This window comes from Dermacentor andersoni, chromosome 7 (assembly GCF_023375885.2).
Source record: "Dermacentor andersoni chromosome 7, qqDerAnde1_hic_scaffold, whole genome shotgun sequence".
NCBI lineage: Eukaryota > Metazoa > Arthropoda > Arachnida > Ixodida > Ixodidae > Dermacentor > Dermacentor andersoni.
Window position 1 is genome coordinate 111,481,391 of NC_092820.1, and position 18,721 is coordinate 111,500,111.

The 18,721-nt window shown below is 47.3% G+C and overlaps 1 protein-coding gene across 4 annotated transcripts in view; it reads left to right on the forward strand.

Annotated features, from left to right (window-relative positions):
* Positions 1–18,721, forward strand: part of LOC126534628 (acyl-CoA:lysophosphatidylglycerol acyltransferase 1-like) — a 156,196-nt gene that overhangs the window by 113,066 nt on the left and 24,409 nt on the right. For 3 of the 4 annotated variants that reach the window (XM_050181897.3, XM_050181898.3, XM_050181900.3), the window contains exons 2-4: positions 9,350–9,575; positions 13,551–13,765; positions 17,195–17,331. In XM_050181897.3, coding sequence (XP_050037854.1) covers positions 9,350–9,575; positions 13,551–13,765; positions 17,195–17,331 — 578 coding nt within the window. Of the gene's footprint in view, positions 1–132; positions 623–9,349; positions 9,576–13,550; positions 13,766–17,194; positions 17,332–18,721 lie in introns of those variants that run through there. The other variant, XM_050181899.3, reaches the window with a different exon arrangement.

An 18,721-nucleotide genomic window follows, 5' to 3' on the forward strand; every position in this document is an offset into this window, starting at 1 on the left:
TTATCACGGCCGATAGCTCGCCGTTGAAGGAGGGCACAAGACGGACACTCGAGTGACACCATACGGGCAATGCTTTCGGTCATCGTCATCCCTCCCTCCTCCACGCATTGCCGCCCGCCCGTATCTGCTCGCTCTTCCGCGAGTCCGCGTGCGAGAAGGTGCGCCGAATGCGCCTGTGCGCGCGGAGTCGAGCGCTTGTCTGTCAAGCAGCCAGGCGCGTCGTGTGCACCCAGCTGTCTGAGCAGAGCGCACGAGGTGCCGCCCTTGTACGAGCCTGCTGCTTCGGCGCTGCTGCAGCGGCGGCGGCTGAGCACCGAACGACCTGCTCGCGTCCGTCTGGCTGCGAGTCCCCCTCCTCAACGCACTTTCTGTTCTCGTAATCGTGCCGGTGTTCGCTCTTCTCCGTGGTCTCAAAAGTGGTGGTGGTGAAGCGACTCGAGTGAGCCAGACGAGGCTGTGCCTCCTCCTGCGGTTTGTTCTTTCGCACTCTTAACGTGGGACCGCCCGCGCCTTCTTCGACATGATGAGGAGGCTTGAAGCCGCGTTCCTGGGCCGTAAGGATGATCACATCAGCAACGAGAGAGCGGCGGCGGACCGACACGGGGATCAGCGTGCCAAGCGGGTGAGGAGGAAAGGAAACAAGTGGCTCTGTCCTGTCCCGCGTTCTTTTTTTTTTCTTGTTACTTTTTTTTTTCTGTTTGTCTTTCGTTCTTCCGTTTTTCACCCGTCTTGGAGCCATGGTGTTGCGCTTCCGACTGCACCGTGTCGTGGGTTCGACTGCCGCGTTTCCATGGATGCGGGATTGCAAACGCATCTCGCCGACCCCGCACTGGGTGCGTGTTGACGAGAACCGCACGCAGTCGGAAGTGATGCAGAGTTCTCCACCACGGCGTCTCACGCAATCCACCGTGAAGTTTCGGGACGTTAAACCCGATAATTATTTCTTTGCCATCGCGTGGGCGATGCCTGCCGACTTCGTTCAAACGCCACCGCTCCGCGTAGGTTCGGGGGTGCGCTTTGCGGGTCGAACTCGGGTCGTCAGATCCATGGGCACGATGGCGAGTCGGATAAAGTCGGATCGGCTCAACTTGGAGGTGTTGATGTACTTCGCTCGCGCGATCCGCTTCGCGAAATGCACCCGATGGCGGTCGCAAGTGGTAAGTCCGAGTCGTTTGCGAGTTCTCGCTCGTCGTGTCTGTAGTTCACGCGCACTAAGGAAGTGCGGACATCTCGGATGCGAAAATCGCAGGGTCCGTACTGTAACCACTATAGGGCTTCGGCTTCTCTTCACCCTGTGACATCACCGTGTCAGCGCGTTTCTTCGCGCAACTATTTGCTGCAGACGGCTAACTCTTTCCATAACCTTGACTTTTCGCACTTCTGCGAGGCTTTTAAGCAACGTTGCGCAGCTATAGTCATCGGCCCAAACCCTGCTTTTGGGGGGCAAACTGTGTGCGTGCATTCCACGTTGCGTTGTATGAAATATCTGTTAGCCGCGTGGCTGTGGTAAAAATTATTTCCTCTTTGGCTCTTCGAGAGCGTGCACAATTATGCACGTACATTCGTCCTGGCGTCGCGCCATAAGCGTTCCGTCGACCAGGCAGAAGGTTAAAATCGCATTCTGTCGGGCGGAACTAAATCTGTTCGGGAACGGCGTTCCAAGTGGGGCAGAAACTGTGTCAGTGTTGTATGTAGTTTGAGTCGAGCAACATCCCCAAACTTTCGACTGCGCACAGTATTAACCTTTCTTTTTTTTTTTTTTTCAACACCCTTTGGGGATTTTCTCGTCCTCAAACGATCTTCGCCATCTACCTTGCGCGTATTTTTCTTACCTGGTGCGGTTATCGCCCAATGGCTGTGGCGCTGATGTGAGCCCGAGGTCGTGTGTCCCGGTTTGCGTTTCGGTGGAGGGGGGGGGGGGGGGGCGACATTCGAAAAAAACAAAAAAAACGCTCTCGTACTTAGATTGGAGTGCACGTTGGAGAACCCTAGGGGCAGTCGAAATTAATGCGGAATGCCCCCCCCCCCCCCCCCCCCACTCCACTAGGCCGTGCCTAATCAACAGACCGTAGTTCTCGCATTTAAGCCTCAGAATTTTAATCACTCAAATATGATTTTCCCTCATTTTTTTCACACTCGGCGCCCGCTACTTTTCTGTCAGGTATGTCGCGCTGATACGCGCGTGCCTTTCGCGACCTGAATGTGTCTGATATCGCCTGAAATTATCGTTCACAGAAAGACAGGGCACGGAAGATAAGTGAAGATTATTTTTTTTTTTTTGGCTCCAAGATAAGCCCCGGAAAGGGGCATTTGTTAAAGGGACCCTGAAACGCTTTTGACAATTTTCTACAAACGTACTGAGTCGTTAGAGTAGGTCCTTCTGATCATTGATTGACACATCTAAGTGCTCCGCGTAAAGCGTGTAATATATTATAAGGTTTTAAAAGTGCACATCGCTGCCGATCGCAGCGCACTGCTCGGTGGAATTTTAAGCCGCCCCTACCCATATGACCGAAATCACCCATATGACGTCAGTGGGGCGAGCTATCCGATTGGCTGATAAGGGCGCGTGATCGATCATTTTTCCAACTTTATGGTAAACAAATGATCTTTGTAATAGTTGGAATGTTAGTTAATTTGTTTTTATAAAAAGAAAGTAACATAAAAAGAATACATAAGAACAATTTTTCAGTACACCCAAGCACTTCCGGCAAACAGCAATGGTCGTCTGCTTGCATACAACGTACCCCATTTTGACGAGAGCTCCGCGGTCAGAGTCGGTCTTTTCGCGAGCACTATGATTCGACTCTGTTGCCTTGTGGACTGCAAAAGTAGCGACTGGCAATATGTCAAGCTGTGACATCGTGTCCCTCTGCAAGGCAGCGTACGAGCGAACTGGCTGCTGCGCATCGGACTGCCGCTATCCGATCGGCGCCAGGATTTGCGCGTTTGTGGCCGTCACTTTACACCGGAAGATTACTAACGCAATAGCGTTTCGCGAGTCCGGTATTAGGGCAAATGCAAGCGCAAGGGGACAGGGTCTGGCCGCTTGACTGTGCCGTAACGGGATGAGCCATGAGATGAGCAGAAGGACAAATGTGAATGGTCTGCACGGTGCAGCCACCTGGTGGCACAGAGCTCAACCATACACAGTAGCAGCAACGAAGTGTATTCTTCTTTGCTGCTGGCGTGTATTTTTTGCAGGAGTGTAATCATCAACACGTTGTTTTTTTATAAATATTTAAAATGTTTTACACTTGCTTAGAGCAATATTAGCGCTTTGTTTGGCGCTGCGCCAACAAGTGTCTGGACCGTGCAGACCGATCAGGCCGCTCACGTACGTCTACGCTAATGTTCCTTCATCAGCTTGAGTTTATGCCTCCGGTCGTTTGCCGAAATGATCAGCTTGCCTGTGGTTACCGGAATACCAGACACGTTCGGCGCTACGACAGATTGCTCGCAACGCACGCTGCTTCGATAGCTCCGCTTGGGGTCGACGGCCAAGCGGCTAGCGGAGAGGTCTCGCGCGGGCGGGCTCCAAAACAACCGGAAGTGGACGATGTGACGTCGCATCGTGACGCAGAACCAGTGAAGGCGGAGCTTAGTCCCGCTCGCTCGGCGAACGAGTTGAGGAGGAAAAGCATGGCTAGGGAGGAGGGTAACTTCTAATCGCTTGTAGCTCCATTAATACGTAACGCTTCACTTAAATTGTGGTGCGAATGTCCTGCTTAAGCTGTACCCTACGCGTCTACAAAATTTGTCCTAACCGTTTCAGGGGCCCTTCTTTTATTTCTTTAATAAGGCTGTGTACTGTTTCCGCATCGAGTATGGAGAAGGCGTGGAGATAGGCACAAAATCGAAAGGGGCGAAAAATGCGGCTGTTTGCAATCTGGCGACTAGCCTAATCAGATGCCCAAGAATGCGGACGGTAGAAACCGCGTCGCCTCTATGATTCGGCATCGTCGCCTCGTTCACGTCATCTGCAGGACCAAAGGCCTCTTTCGCAACGCTCTCTCCCCTTACCCCAGCATTGCGTCAGCAGTCTAAATCAGAGTTCCTTAATAAAGGTTTCGGGGTCACATCTCTATAGAACATTCGTGCAACTTTCCCAATATCATCGCGATATCATATTCGTTCAAATTTCCTGATATCATCAATACCCATTCCTCGGCCGTCCGCGACTTATTTCGTGGTACCCATGGATGAATGTATGAATGGATGGGCGTTACAACCATCCCCTTTGAAGCAGGATGGTGACTAAAGCTACTACACGCGTCATCTTTACCTTTCTTCTGCGCTTGTGATTGGGCCTTGAGACCCATGGTTCGTCCCAACATGTCAAACCTCGTAAAAATCTGTTGCCCATACCTAACACTCCTCCGGTTATCTCCATTACAAGGCATTATTCACGAGCTGCCCAGTTCCCTTTACAATCAATCAATCATTTACCGTGCCTTGCCAGGAGGGTCCGGAAGACACCGCGTATCTGCGCCCTTGACAAATCCGAAATACGCTTCCCAGGAACAACCCTAAGCTCTAGGGTTCAATTTGTGCTGATGCTCGCACACATTAAAAGAAAAACAGAGAAGACAACAAAAAAGGAAGGCTACAGGGAAATATAAGTCAGAAAAGCACGATGAACAAAAAACAATAATTAAGGAAAAGCGTGTAACTACAAGAAAGCGCACGGTAAATGCGAAATTAGAAACTAGAACAAGGTCCAGTGTCTGTGTTATCAAAGTGGTGATGATAATGCGCCTATAGAGCTTTTTTCTGGAGGCGATCTATATAATGTCACTGATGGATCTAGAAAAGCCATTACAGGTGACTGACGCGTATTTGAGCTTGAGAAAGGCAGATTGTTGTTTACAAGGTGTAGGAGAATTTAATTCCTTTCCGTAGCCTGGGCGGGGGGTCAGTAAGGAGGTCAGACTGCAGGATGCGACAGTTATCAGCAGTATGAGTGTCCATAAAAACATTGATGCCATGGCATGTAGAAGAATAGCGGAAAGAAGGTCTTTAATAAAAAAGGAAGAAAAATGTAATGGTCCGAATACTGATCGTCATAATAATAATAATAACAATAATAATAAATACAGTACATTACAGCTATCCGCGTTTGTGAGCAAGGTATAACAGGGGCTAAAATTTTACTGTTGTACTTTTTCCGACTTCTGCAGCACTGTTGACACTGTTGACAAAAAAAAATGAAAACGTTGGAACAGTGGCAATCTAATTTTCATTAGCGTTCTCTCTGTCTTCCCGATGAAGCTGAATACAGCTGCAAATGTACAACCCACGTGAAAATTCGAGATGAAAAGAAAAAAAAGAAAGTTCGGGGCCGTTGGCTTGTATCCCAGGTGTTTACAAAACATTCATCAGTCAGCGCCGGGCATTTCCGCTTGGCACGTCAGGTGTGTGAGTAAACCCCGCGTGGCTGCCGCACTCGTGTTTGTTGCCTGCTTTGCGGAGAAAACTGTGGCTCTGCGCCCTGTTGACTGAGGGGTGTGCGTTTCCGAGAAGTCCCCTGTGAACCGCTCCGGGCCACAATTTTTTAATTAGCTCCCAACGGGAACTTGCTATTGGACCGTTGCCGCGAGAGTCAGCAGTACGGTGGGATTATAGGCACGCTGGCCTACTTAAAGGTCGCGTGTACTTGAACGGCGGGTCAAACGAGCGCATGCGCCGTTGACCCGTGTACCCTCTCTTTCTCGAGCTTGCACACGGCACCCTTCCGCGGGCAGTGCGCGTGTGCTTGTGTTCTAGTGTGGCCCATCACACCACCGCCCCCGCTTGCGCGCCTCCAATCTCCGTTATCGGCCGTGCGGTGTCCGCCGCCAACGGGAACGCACCACCGCCGGCAGATAACGGACTGTCGAAACGAGCCGCAAGGCTGTCTGTCGCTCGGGGAAGTGCGGTGCGCGAGTGGAGAGGAGGCGGGCAAGCCCGGCGGCCCGCGGCCAAAAGTCGTCGCGACGTGCGTTATTAGGCGCGATAGCGAGGAATGGTCTCTCTAGCGCGTATGGGCTTCTAACGCGTGCGTGACGCGTGTTTCTTGTGCCTGTCCGGGTGCCTTATCGGCGCTTCCCGCCCGATAATGCCCCAAGCAGTTCGCCTCCTCGCAGACGGTGGTGCTCGTCGGTAGCTGCGTACAGGAACGGCCCGCGTTTGGTAGGAAAGACCCCCCCTAGCGTTCAACTCGATGTAACGTCGCCGTTTCGTCCAGCTTACGGGAATAGAAGCTATCGACATGCCCGCACCACAGGGGCGATGGCGTCGTGCTGCTGAGCACGAGGTCACTGGTTCGATTACCGACCGTGGTGGTTGAATTTTGACAGAAAGGGAATAAGGGAATCCTGGAGCGCCCCTATGCCAAATATTTGGTGCATGCTAAGGAACCTCAGGGGTTCAACATTCATTCAGAGGCCTCGACTATACAGTGTTTCTTTAACTATGCTGTTGCCCTGGGGCATTAAGTCGCATCAGTCATTTAGAAGCTGTCGATGTCGCATCTAATAGGAATTTCAGTTAACAGTGGATTTACATTATTACGGATCAAACTCGCAACCATTCCCTATCATCACAGACATGAAGTTTGGTTCAGCATAGCCATGCATGACCCTTCACTAAGCTGTACGGCATTGAGTATGCATGCACTTGACACTGCTGAGGTCCTATCGCTGCCTGGATAAATTTCATTCAGCACGGACTTAACACGGACAACAACATGGACTTAACATGAAAATGATCGTCAATAGTATCTGTTATGCAGTATAGTATGGATGGTATCTGTTTGTGCAGTAAGCTCATTTGTACTTTGTCATTTTACTCGCTTTTCCTAAACACTCTGTCTGTCTGACAACGAATGCAAGGTATATCCTTGCTTCTAAAGGAAAGTGAAATATTGTTACTATGGGATGTCTTTACTTAGATGAATAGATGAAAAGGGCTTACTGCGTCAACACTTAGCCAAATGAAAAACAAGCGCACTTTGTGCTCCTCGTCTTCCGTCCTTACACTCTAGCTTAGCTATATTTAAACGAACCACAAAAAGCATACAGCCAGCATGTAATGCAATAAGGAATGATAAGGAATAAAAATATGATGTAAATAATTTTTCATGTTTTCCATGCTGCAAGGGAATGCAGTACCAGCACCTATGATGTAACACATTCTGTTGGTAATGTGTAAATAGTGGTTAACCACTGATGATATAGAATTATGTTGCCTTTCAGCACACAATGAATCAGTTTGGCCAATGTGATTGGATTTTCTGTGGAATGGTTCACTAGGGCTACTTCACACCACTCTTCTTGTGTTATGCTTGAGCTACATTATTCCTAAAGGGAGCTGTACAGTAACTCTGGGCTGCTGCTGCTGTTTGTTGGCATCCCCCATGAAAAGGGGCATAACGAATAGTCCTCTAGGCTGCCTGATCTAACCAGGCTTGACTACATCTGTTGTCATCTAGCATTTTGCCTAATCTGGTCTCAATCGTTTTCTTTTAAGAGTATTTATATTCTCTTACCCGAGGTATTTCCTGGCCCTGTATTGCCACTGTCTGTTCGCTGTTTTCATTGAATGCCACACACCTACACCTCGAACGCTAAATTTCAAGCCTAAATTCTCCCCTTCCTGTCCACAGATATTACTCGGATGTTGCAAACCACTTTGCTTGTTAGCTAGCAACACAATGTCGTCCACATAAAATAAACCTGGATGCTGCTGCTCTACTACTGTACCTGTGCGTTTGTATGAAATTGAACCCAGTATCACTTCCTTCTAGCACCCTCTCCATCCTCGCCATGTACATCGTAAACAACAGCAGGGATAAAGGGCACCCCTGCTTCAGTCCTTTGTTGATATCTACTTTCTCCTTGCTCCTCGTCTGTTCCCATTCAATGCAAACGGTATTTTCTAAGTAAATCTCTCTCAAAAGCTCTAGACAATCGTCGCCTAAGGGCTCATTCACACCGGCGACTGACAGTGGTCGCGCGACCAAGTTGGTCGCAAAGCGACCAGTCGCAAATGGTCGCAAACGGTCGCCTTTCTTGAAAAGCGACCATTTTGGGCCAGTCGCTCTCTGCGCGATTTTTCAGTCGCGCGACCGTGGTCGCAAAACTGATAAACCAATCAGCGGCGCACCGGAAGTGATCTTTCGTGTGTCTACATCCGGCCTCCTCCGGCGTCGCGTTCAAATTCCGCGTAGATTCCGAGAGTTCTCGCTGAGAACAATAATCTCCGGGATTGCGACTTGCGGGTCGCGCTCAGCCGGGCTTGCCGGTGTGAACATCAGTTGCCTTCGGTCGCTTTTTGATTGCGAGTCGCAAATGGTCGCGCGACCTCCTCAAGTCGCCGGTGTGAATGTGCCCTAAGCCTTCCCCTTCCAGAATATCCCACAAAATGTTACGGTCTACGTTGTCATACGCTCCTGTAATGTCTAAAAATATCTTTCACCCTCTATATGCAAGCCTCTGACTGAAAGCACCCTGTAGAGCTTGACCTCTAGGATTGGCAGCACGACCGCAGGCGTTTTGAAGCATGCAAAAAGTTGTGCACTCCCTTCATTCGCGATTTCACCTGCAACTATGTTTTGTGTTGGCCTCAATGTTCTATGTTCTTTCTAATGTTATTCTAGCATTGTAACATGAGTTCGTCCTTTTAGAAAGACAGTATGTAAATTAATAAGTCTAGCTTTATTTGTAAATTGAATTGCATTTCTGTAATGTCAAGAGGGTCACTTTTACAGTAAATCAAAGCTTGGTAAGCCAGACAGGATGCGAGAGCAAAAGACAGGTGTCGACACTTTCCTAAATTTACTGCATGAGCTCGCTGCGACATTACAGATTTTGACAGCATATAAGTGGGTCTACTTGGTGGTTAATCGGTAGATATAGACTGCATTGCATTCTAAAAGAAGCAGGAATTGAAGTTTTGTGAATTTCTTCTGGACCAAAATGACCCCAATAGAAGATACATTACAGCCATTGACGACACACTGACATACCGGTGCTGCAGTTCTTTCATGATATTCATGAAAACTTTGGCATGCATTTTCTCTACTCTTAATCCATCTTTTCCCACCATACGAATGAAAGACAAAATATTGAGTTGAAACTCTACCTGTCTGAATTGATCAATGCTAATTTTCCATAACTGTAATGTCCGTTTAAACATGAAACCAGCAAAGTGGCATCACCTGCCTGAGTGACAGCACGGCTGTTCACTTTTGTTCCACAGGTGAATATTCTGTTGGTACACCAGGGAATGCTGGGTTTTTGCAAGAACGTGCGACCTCGCCACGGCACTCTACGCTCCTTCTCAATTCAGTTCCTTGCTGCCTCTGCAGGAGATGGAGTTGCGGCGGTTGCTGCATCAAGTGCGCTGCTGGCTGCGGGTCATGTTTGTGATCGCCAACAACCTGTACTGTATCCCCACCTACCTGGTGTGGATGTGGGTGGTGTTCTATCCGCTGCGTGTGCTCCTGCCGCCTCTGTACTGGGCCATCGAGCGCCAGCTATTTCGGCTTCTCCTCCTCATGGTCTCCTTTTGGAGCTGGAGTGCGGAGTACTATGGTACGTTGTTGCATGAGGACTGTGTGAGTGGCTGGCAGCTGTGTGAGGTGGTATGGCCAGCTCCTGCTTGTGGTGCACCCTCTCCAACTTGTGAGGTGGTGTGGTCGACACACTCTCCTGCTTGTCCAGTTGTATGGCAAACACTTTAACTTGTGGGGTGGTAGGGGCAACGCACTAACTTGTGAGGTAATATTGGCAGCACGCCCTCCAAATTGTGGCTACCTCCACATACTGGGTACCCGACGAGCCACACCTTTCCTGTGGATGGCGCGATTGTGACAGGCTGGATGATGCCTCAGGTAAAACCGTTGCTTTCCATTAATGAGCAAGATGTTCAAGGCTGGTTCGTCAAGCTGGAGGCATGCCCTGGCTCAGAACTTCATTACAATCGAGCCACCCAAGTGTGAAGTTCTGGTGTTCATCCCCCCAGCTAACATGCTTCTCCACCAATCCTTGCATGAGCCCTGCGTGCGCCCATGCCGTGAGGATGAAAGCATTGCGAAGGTGCCCCTTGGCCCATCCACTAAAATGGGCATGCCTCCAACTGCACACAGGGTTGCCTGCTCGGGACAGGCTTCATTGGCACCATGGATAAAGCTCGCTCGCTGTTCCTGCACGACATTGCAAACCATCTGCAATTGGTGACGTGCACTGTAGGCAAATGTTCCTGCACACTGCCTTTAGAGGGACACTAAAGGCAAATAGCGAGTCAAGCTAAAGTGATACATTAGTGCTTCAGAATCTGTAAGGCATCAATGTTATTGCGCACAGAATTTTAGTAATGGAGAACTTGAGGTAAGTGCAGGACACAGTGACTCCCCCAGGACATTCAAGTACTTGCCTGATGACAAAGGCACTCCTCATTTATATTCTGTCACTAGTACTCAACCACTTGTTATAAAGACATCACTGTATTGCATTATAAGACGAAAGAAAATGCTACTTGTCAAGTTCTGATTAATTTTTAGAAAGATTAACTCATTGGCTTTACCCTTGATAATGACGCGGGCAGTCGAAAGGTTTCGTTCTTGCTTGACTCTGCGCTGCCCACGCTTTCGTGTTTCAGTAGTTTCATTATAGCGTAGTGCTGCACTGTTTTTGCTGGCTCTCAAAACTCTGTGGCACAAACTGCAAGCAGCAGAGAATACCATGTTCACGTGATGTAGCGGGATGCCCGAACGGTCCACACCACTTGACCAAAAGCAGCTGCAGCGGCAAATCCACCGCTCTGTCACGGCTCGGTTTCTTCATGGCCTCACACTTGTGTTCTTGTGCAAAAAACCGTCTGTCAGGCGCTGTTTTACTCCCTGATGGCAGTAAAGGGTAGTAATGGCACATGCAACGTCGCCACTCCCCGGTTGGGTGGTGGGAGATTTAAATTACGATAAAGATGTTCAGACCCTTCAGATGCAATTTTCTCATTAACTAAGTCTTTTCTTGGCACGAAACAAGCGCTACAATGTTTCTGGAGTAGTATTTAAACAGTCCACGTCGACTTAGTATTTGCCTTTAGTGTCCCATCAAGAAGCCAGAGGACACTACAGCATTGGAGACCTAAGTCTCACACCAACCCTTCTTTACTCGTCGCTCCACACTGCAGATGCACATCTCACCATGATTCATATCTCTGTGGCTGTCAACATTGTGGAGCAAACATCAGCATTGTGATCCACTGTGCTTTATAACACAGTCTGCAGAAGAGGCTTCAGAGACATGAGTCAGTTTCTCTTAAGCTAACTGCCAGACAAGCTCCATCTACACCACCATTGCCCCGACCCATGGACCGTTCCCCTCTTCTGGACAGAGGACAGCGGAAGCCTGTGCCATGGCCTCAACCCACACATAACAGCCAGTGCTGCCCTCCTAAGACATGTTTTGCGCAGTGGCTGCCCTATTGACAACACTACCTGGCCTCCCCAAAGCAACTGTAAATAATGCTCTACATTTGTTAAGTTATTTTGTAATACTCTATGCCGCATATTGCAAACAGTTATTATTGTACACTTCCCTCCATCCACATTTGTTCATCTAGCACACATGTGGTGAGTGCACTGAACTTCTCCGGTGTGCCTTTTCGCATTCGTTGTAGCTTTTTCTTTCTTCCATTTTATTATTGTGCTGCACCCTGGGGAGGGAGCTATGTATGTAGCAGCGTCACTAGTGGATGCTTTTGCCAGTTGCTAAAGATGATGACGATCGACGCCCAGTCAGAAATGATGCCATTGAGCCACCGACCAAGCATCCTAATACGCTGGTGCCTCTCATGCCCCTCTCGTATAAATGTGGCTCCAGTTGCCTGCAACGGTGACCTCCACACTCTCTCTAACTTATGAGGTGGTAGGGCCATCGCCCTAACACCATTTGTGTAGTTCTAGGTGGTGCTGTTATGGTGCAAATGTGATGTTATAGCTACCTTGCTATTTTAGTTTCTTTTTTTCAACATTCTTAATTGCACCCATTGTCCGCAACGAAAACTGTGCTTCGCTGGCACTTACTTTATTCATTTTCAGCTATTGGATTTCCTGATTTTTCCCCAGTTTCAGAAGTGACTGTTTGCAAGTTCCAACAAAGGCAGGAATGCAGAACATGACATGGTAGTAGAGAAGAGATAAGAAGAGAAGCAAGATAAGCAAAGTGATTAAAATTTCTTGCTGTATGCGTGCACGTTGGCAGTCTGCGAAAAGTTTGGAAACCACTGTTCTGCATGATGTCCCCTCTTGCTGGGCCATGTACTTGGCCCAATTGCGTCACAAGAGGAGGCAGGCAGGTTGAGCGATGGCAGATTTTGAGAATCGAGCATGAGAAAAATTCTGACAACTGCAGTTGGGGGTTGGTTCATTTGCTAGCTTCATTTGCTAACTGAATAGATTACATTTATTCTGTAAGCCTGCATAGAATATCAGAGCCAGGGCTTTATATTTTTTTCTGATTTTGATGAGGTAAAGGTGCTTGATAGAGCACTGTGGTGCGAACCAATACTTTCAACACGGATGTAAAGAACGAAGACATTAGACACACATGACGCACAGACTAACACCTGTTCAATGACGGTGATGGAGAAAAGGTATATATAGTGAGAGTATGCGAGATGCAGGGTTGCACGGCTTTTTTATATTTGTATATTAATTTATACGTGCGACAATCTTTTTTTTTTAGAAGTTTGATTGCTTTCTCATTTGATGCTATCTGTGGTGTGCTAACACACATGCTGTTTGTTCGTGATTCAATATGGAATGCTTTGATGATCACTCGGTGCGCTTGTTTGTTTGCATGGCAATGACAGAAGAAAAAGCCATGTGACTATATATCTTGCTTACCCTCCCTATATATACGTTTTTTTGGTTGCTATGGTCAAGCAGTTGTTCATCTATACTTCATGTGTGTCTAATGCTTAGCTTTTTACGTCCGTGTGAAAAGTTTTGCTTCGCAGCTCCGTGTTCCATTATGTCGCAGAACCAACTGGACCACTACAACATATCAAAAATGCTTTTTTTGTAGTACCAGCAAGGTCAAGAACAGTGCATATTTATAAACACAACATTGAAAAAAAGAATGCACGATAAATGAGCTAATGTAAAGAACAGAGAAAAAGCTAATACGGATGATAGCAAGATGCTAAGAATTATACAGATTATATGCACTGTAAGAATCGGATGTACGCAAAGCTTCCATGAGTGCAAAGACATGATGGCGCATTGCAACAAGAGACTTGCTTCAGATATATAGGAACATCTCAAAGTCACCCTGATGATCACATAAATGGCCAGACAAACTGAAAATGGGGGGGAAAAGCTCAAGAAAGCCGTCCCATTAATAAAGCAAGTGTGATGATGTAAGAATAAATTGCAGAATAGAAGCATTACTACAAAGCAAGAACACACTTAAACACACTTAACTAACACTTAAACAAGGAGGCATACTTGCCATCCAGGACAGTCGCACTGGCAAAGTAATGCTTCTTGCTGCATCCTGCAGTGGACGAAGTTGGGGAGGACGTGAGCGAGTGCTACGGTGACCGCACACTAGTCCTCGTCAACCACCAGTCCACGGCCGATGTGCCGCTGCTCATGGCCTCCTTTCAAGGGAAGCGCTCCGTCACCGAGCACCTCATGTGGATCATGGACCGCCTGTTCAAGTACACAAACTTTGGTGCTGTCTCCATGACCCACGGTGACTTCTTCATCACACAGGTGAGCAAGTGCAGGCGAGTGGTCGAGAGTTGCTGTGTCCACTCTGGCAGTCAAAGTCTTATATTGTACGAGCACGGTGCATAGGGCATGTGGTCATAGCCATCTAATTCAGTTTAATGTCACGGAGGAAGTAAAATCGAAGAGGGAGCATCACATGACTTTCTTGATGGCTACCTATTTGTAAGGAGGAATCATGGGTAAGCTGTCAAGTGGTCACTTCTAGTCACTCTTTGTGACTGTGCTGGGTTTGTCATTTGCGTGCCTGCTGTGCCACTCAGATGCTGCAATGTGTTGCTAATCATGTGGAAATTCCAGAGCTAGTGATGCCATTGCAGCGGCAACAACGTTTCCATGTGACGAAACCGAGAAATAAAGGCATCAAGTGTGGCAAGCAGAAAGCAAGTGGCTGAGGATGAAGAATACGTCAGCAACTCCAGCCGTACTGAAACCTACCAAATTAAGCATTTCCCATGATTCCCTAGTTAAAGCAGGGAAAGAATGCGGTCAGAGGAAGTTGCAGTGTGAGGGTTAACTGCCTGATGTCATGCCTTCTGAAGACGACTGAATAAAAGCATCAGAATGAAAATGTTAAGCAATCTAATGAATGTCTCATGAACGGACAGGCTTGTGTAAGCTGTATTGTGATGTGCTTGGTGCTACTGTAGTAGGTCAGTGGCTGTGGTGTTCTGCTGCTGAGTGCAAGGTGGCAACTTCCCATTACGAACCATTGTGGCACATTTTGTGGGAACTGAACGCAAAAACGTTGGTGTAACCCAAGTTTTGTATGGCCCTTTGAACAAGTCCAAGTGGACAGTCCCATCTCGCAGACTTGTGTTGCTTTGCTCTGGGGCCCAGTCAGTAGCTCAGCAAATGAATGAATAAATAAATTGATCAGTCAGCCAATCAACTTAAGCACTAAACACTCTATAAAGACAACCTAGTGTACTCTAGAAGAAAAGGCATTTTTCCAGCAGGGCTAATAGAGACAGACAGGGACAAAAAGGAAAAAGGCATGAAAGGTGCTGGTCAGACTGTTGTTCTCAATTTCATGGATTTTGTCATTTGCCACGAGGTAGCAGTGGCTGTGTCGTGCTGCTGAGCGCCAGGTCACGGTTACGATTCTCTGTCGCATTTTGACGAGGCCGAAATGAAAGAATGTTTGTGGGCTTAGATTTAGGTACACTTTAACCTCAGGTGTTCAAAATTATTCCTGGGACCCCCCCCCCCCCCCCCCCCCCTACTGCCCCGTGCTTCATAACCCCACTGTTACTTTTGGCAGTCAGGCCCCATGAATCAATGGATTAGTCAACAAAAAGTAGACTTTGCGAATGTATATTTTTTGCTTCGAAATGAAGTTAGATTAGTGTCAAGTGATTTCGAAGCAAATACAATTGAGTTCCATTAATTCGACTCTGACGGGACTAGCCCAGTTGATTGAATTATCCGGTGAGTCGAATAGAAGAAGCTGTAAAAGAAACACAAAAATGCACTGCTGATTCATTTGTTAGTATTTGCCATATTCTAGAATACACCCAAATAAAATGCGTGCCCACTTTCTATGTGTTAAAAGCAGAAAATGAATGTAGGAATGGTGTTAAGGTTCCTTAACAAGAAAATCTAACATGCACCCAATTTTATAGCACGTAAAATAATTGCACAAAGGTGGCCAGTCTCCAAAAGTCAGCTTCCACACACGTCTTTAGGCCAGTTCTACTGCTATACATCCAGTTATGAAGTAAAGCATACAACCTTTGCAAAGGTGGTTTTGGCTTTGTGCGCAATTGCACCGTGCAGGCAGTTTTCGGCCCAATGTTACTTAAAAACAAAGAAAGGTGCATGTCATAATCGATTAAATACCGTAATTGGACATTGTGAGGTACAGTAATTGCTTGAAAAGCTTCCTAGGGCAGTCTGAAAATAGGCCTTTTTCATGAAAGATGACGTGTATTCAGCGAATTCACTCTCCCTTAAGCTCCGCCGGGACAGATTCTGCCACTAAATGAGTCGCTGTCGGGTTCTGTGTAGAGTCAGGTGCGTGCGTGCTGACTGATTAAGTTCGAATTATCCAGTGAAGTCTAATTTTAATGTCGAAAAAACGAAAGTTTGGGCATATATAAATGTACGGGTGCCGACTGCGGCCTTTGGTTGGGATCGAATTAACCAGAGTAGAATTAACGAAGTCTACTGTAGTTGCAGTTGTGGGATTTGCATGAAACCTTGATAGAAGAGCCAGATGTTGAGAAACCTAAGAAAGTTGGTTCTTTACTTGTTAAAAAGGAAAGGAGTTAGAGTTAGTTTATTTTCAAAGTACCATTTCTCAGATACTGTCATGCAAAAATGCAAGTTCAACATTTATCCAGCTCCAGCTGCAACAGAAACTTTGTTTGCTCACATTGTCGCTCACTGTTGTGATTCAGCCTGCTTAATATTTTGTGGTGGCTGAAATCGCAGGAGCATTTCACGTTTTCCTGTCGTACATCGTTGCGATGCTGTGAAGTGCGACCTTGACTGCACGATGCCGGCAGTTTAGGTTGTGTTGTGCAAATTCAGCTTGATGCTTTCGATCTACATGTTGGCTTAACCCGTTCTGTTCTGAAATTGGACAGAAAACGTTTTTCAGATTTAGCAGCAAAATCAGGGTGCGGGTTACATGCGAATTTTGACTTCATGTGTAGCTTTACGGCAGTGCGAGTTTTGCCTCGGGGTCAGGTTTCTCGGCAGTGCGGCCTGCGCTGCTGTGAAGTGACCTTTAGGGCGAAGTTCTCCTCCATGAGCTGCACCGAACAGGTGGGGAACAGAGCAGCTGGCCAAAAATGCAACGTAAATGATTCGTGCATCGTCAGATGGAGACTATTTTTACAAAGGTTCGCGTGTTGTATTCTGGTATTTTCGTGGGTTATACATGCAAATTTGTTGTCTTTTCTGGGTGTTGAATTTGGGGGGAGGATGTACACAGAAAAACAAGTTTATTCGTACGTTTTGAATACTTTCAAAACTTTGAGTGCTGAAATACGAGCCAAAGCGCACAAAGAAAAACGTAATATTCGATCAAATATTTAAAAATTACGAATATTTGCTTAAGCATAACAGAAAGAACAGAACAAATGCAGCTAGAAGAATGCATTCTCTGGAGCACACTAACTTGGTTTACTTGGTTTATGATTTGATTTAGATTTTCTTGCAGATTGGTTGATTAGGTGATTGAACAGTTGGATGAAGGTTTGACGAAGTGACCATTTCATCAATTTACTTGGTGATTGATCAGTGCAATGATTGATTACAATGATTGATTTATTGGGCTTGTGTCCTGAGTCATCTTGCTAGAAGATTGCGTTCTCTCAACCTGAACAAACTAGCCCAATTCGTCATTCTTAGTAGTGTGCTAACATTCCAAGGCCTGATCACGAAGCTGGTGGTTCCTATGCGCAGGGCAAGGACACTCGCAACGTGCAGTTGCAACGACTCAGGGACCACATTTCAGAGGTGTACCTTCGCCGGGGGCTCAAGTGGATTGTCCTCTTCCCCGAGGGTGGCTTCCTGCACAAGCGGCGCGCCACCAGCCAGCGGTACGTGTATCAATGGCATGACATGCCCGCGAGGCTTTTTGAGTGTGCTGTGAATGGTAGGGTGAAATGGACAACATCTGTTGACCATGGCTCGCTTTAGTATCTCTGTAGCAGGCCATCTTCAGCATCCCTGTCATTGTAAAAATTGAAATATGTGGTGCCAACCAAGGAAGGAAACTGAGGAAACAAGGCTTCTGTATCGAAGAGTTCCTGGAAGTGCCATGGTATTTCTTAACACTTGCTGACCAGTTGCTCAGACTAGACAGGGATCATCATAAGTCGTCATGCTACTTCAAGTCGCCGAACATAAGATGGATTCAAGAGACAACAAAACTTCTATTCAAAAATGATAGTAGGGATGTGTGAATACAGTCGAACCCACGGTCCCAGATATAATGATTTATCAGTTATGATGACTACATTTCAGTGCAGTTCGGATTTTCAGACCCTACCTATTGAAGCTGCTGCCAGCTATAACAACCATATTTTGAATTGCCATTCTGTTGCCAAACCCGGCCTTGGCGAAAAGAGGGCACGCGTGAAGTGCCAAAGCACGGAAGCATGTCCAAACTGGGGACACATTCTGGGATGATCACTTTAGGCGATGCTATAGCCTCGGCCATCAGGCACGCGCTGATTGGCTGGTTGAGCATAACTGGATGAGCTGATTGGCTGGTTAAGCACCATGTCACGCGAAGGCAATAGTATCGCCGAAAGTTATCATCCTAGAACATGCCCCGTAGGTGCATGGCAGCACGTGCCCCTCCCCAGTCCAACCACAACAATAATATGGCCTTTGAGATGAGCGAGTGATCGGCGCACGCATATTTAGGAAGCCGCAAAAAAGGTCGCGTGCGGTCATGTGGGGTCACATGCTTCCAAGGCTCAACTCCAGGCGGGAGGCGTATAGCATAAAGGGCCGGGTGTGGGGCCTGAGCTGCCACTTGCGCCGGTGCGATATTGGATGCCATGACGATGTCGCACTCTGTGCAGCACAACGTGCATTATACCTGTTCCAATGATTTGGAAGTACCATCTATGTCTCCACCATGGGAACAACGACCGCCAAAGCGTTTCTGTTGATGCGATGTGAGTCGGCGAAGGTGTTGCACCACGCACTACCACCCGCAATTTTGTAAAGGATCGGCAATTACTACGCCGTTATCGGGAGATAATGGCTCGGCAGCACTTTGTTTACGCATTGCCAATTGCTGATAACAGTTCGTGGTGATATTTTACCTTTCTAACAAAGAATTTTTTCTCCCGAAGCAACATAGATATCGTAACCTTACATCCGTACCTGACACACAGTTGTTATGCCGAGACCATGATGTCCGAGACCTTCGCAGAATGGTGGCATGCGACGGTTAATTTCCAATGATTACACTTG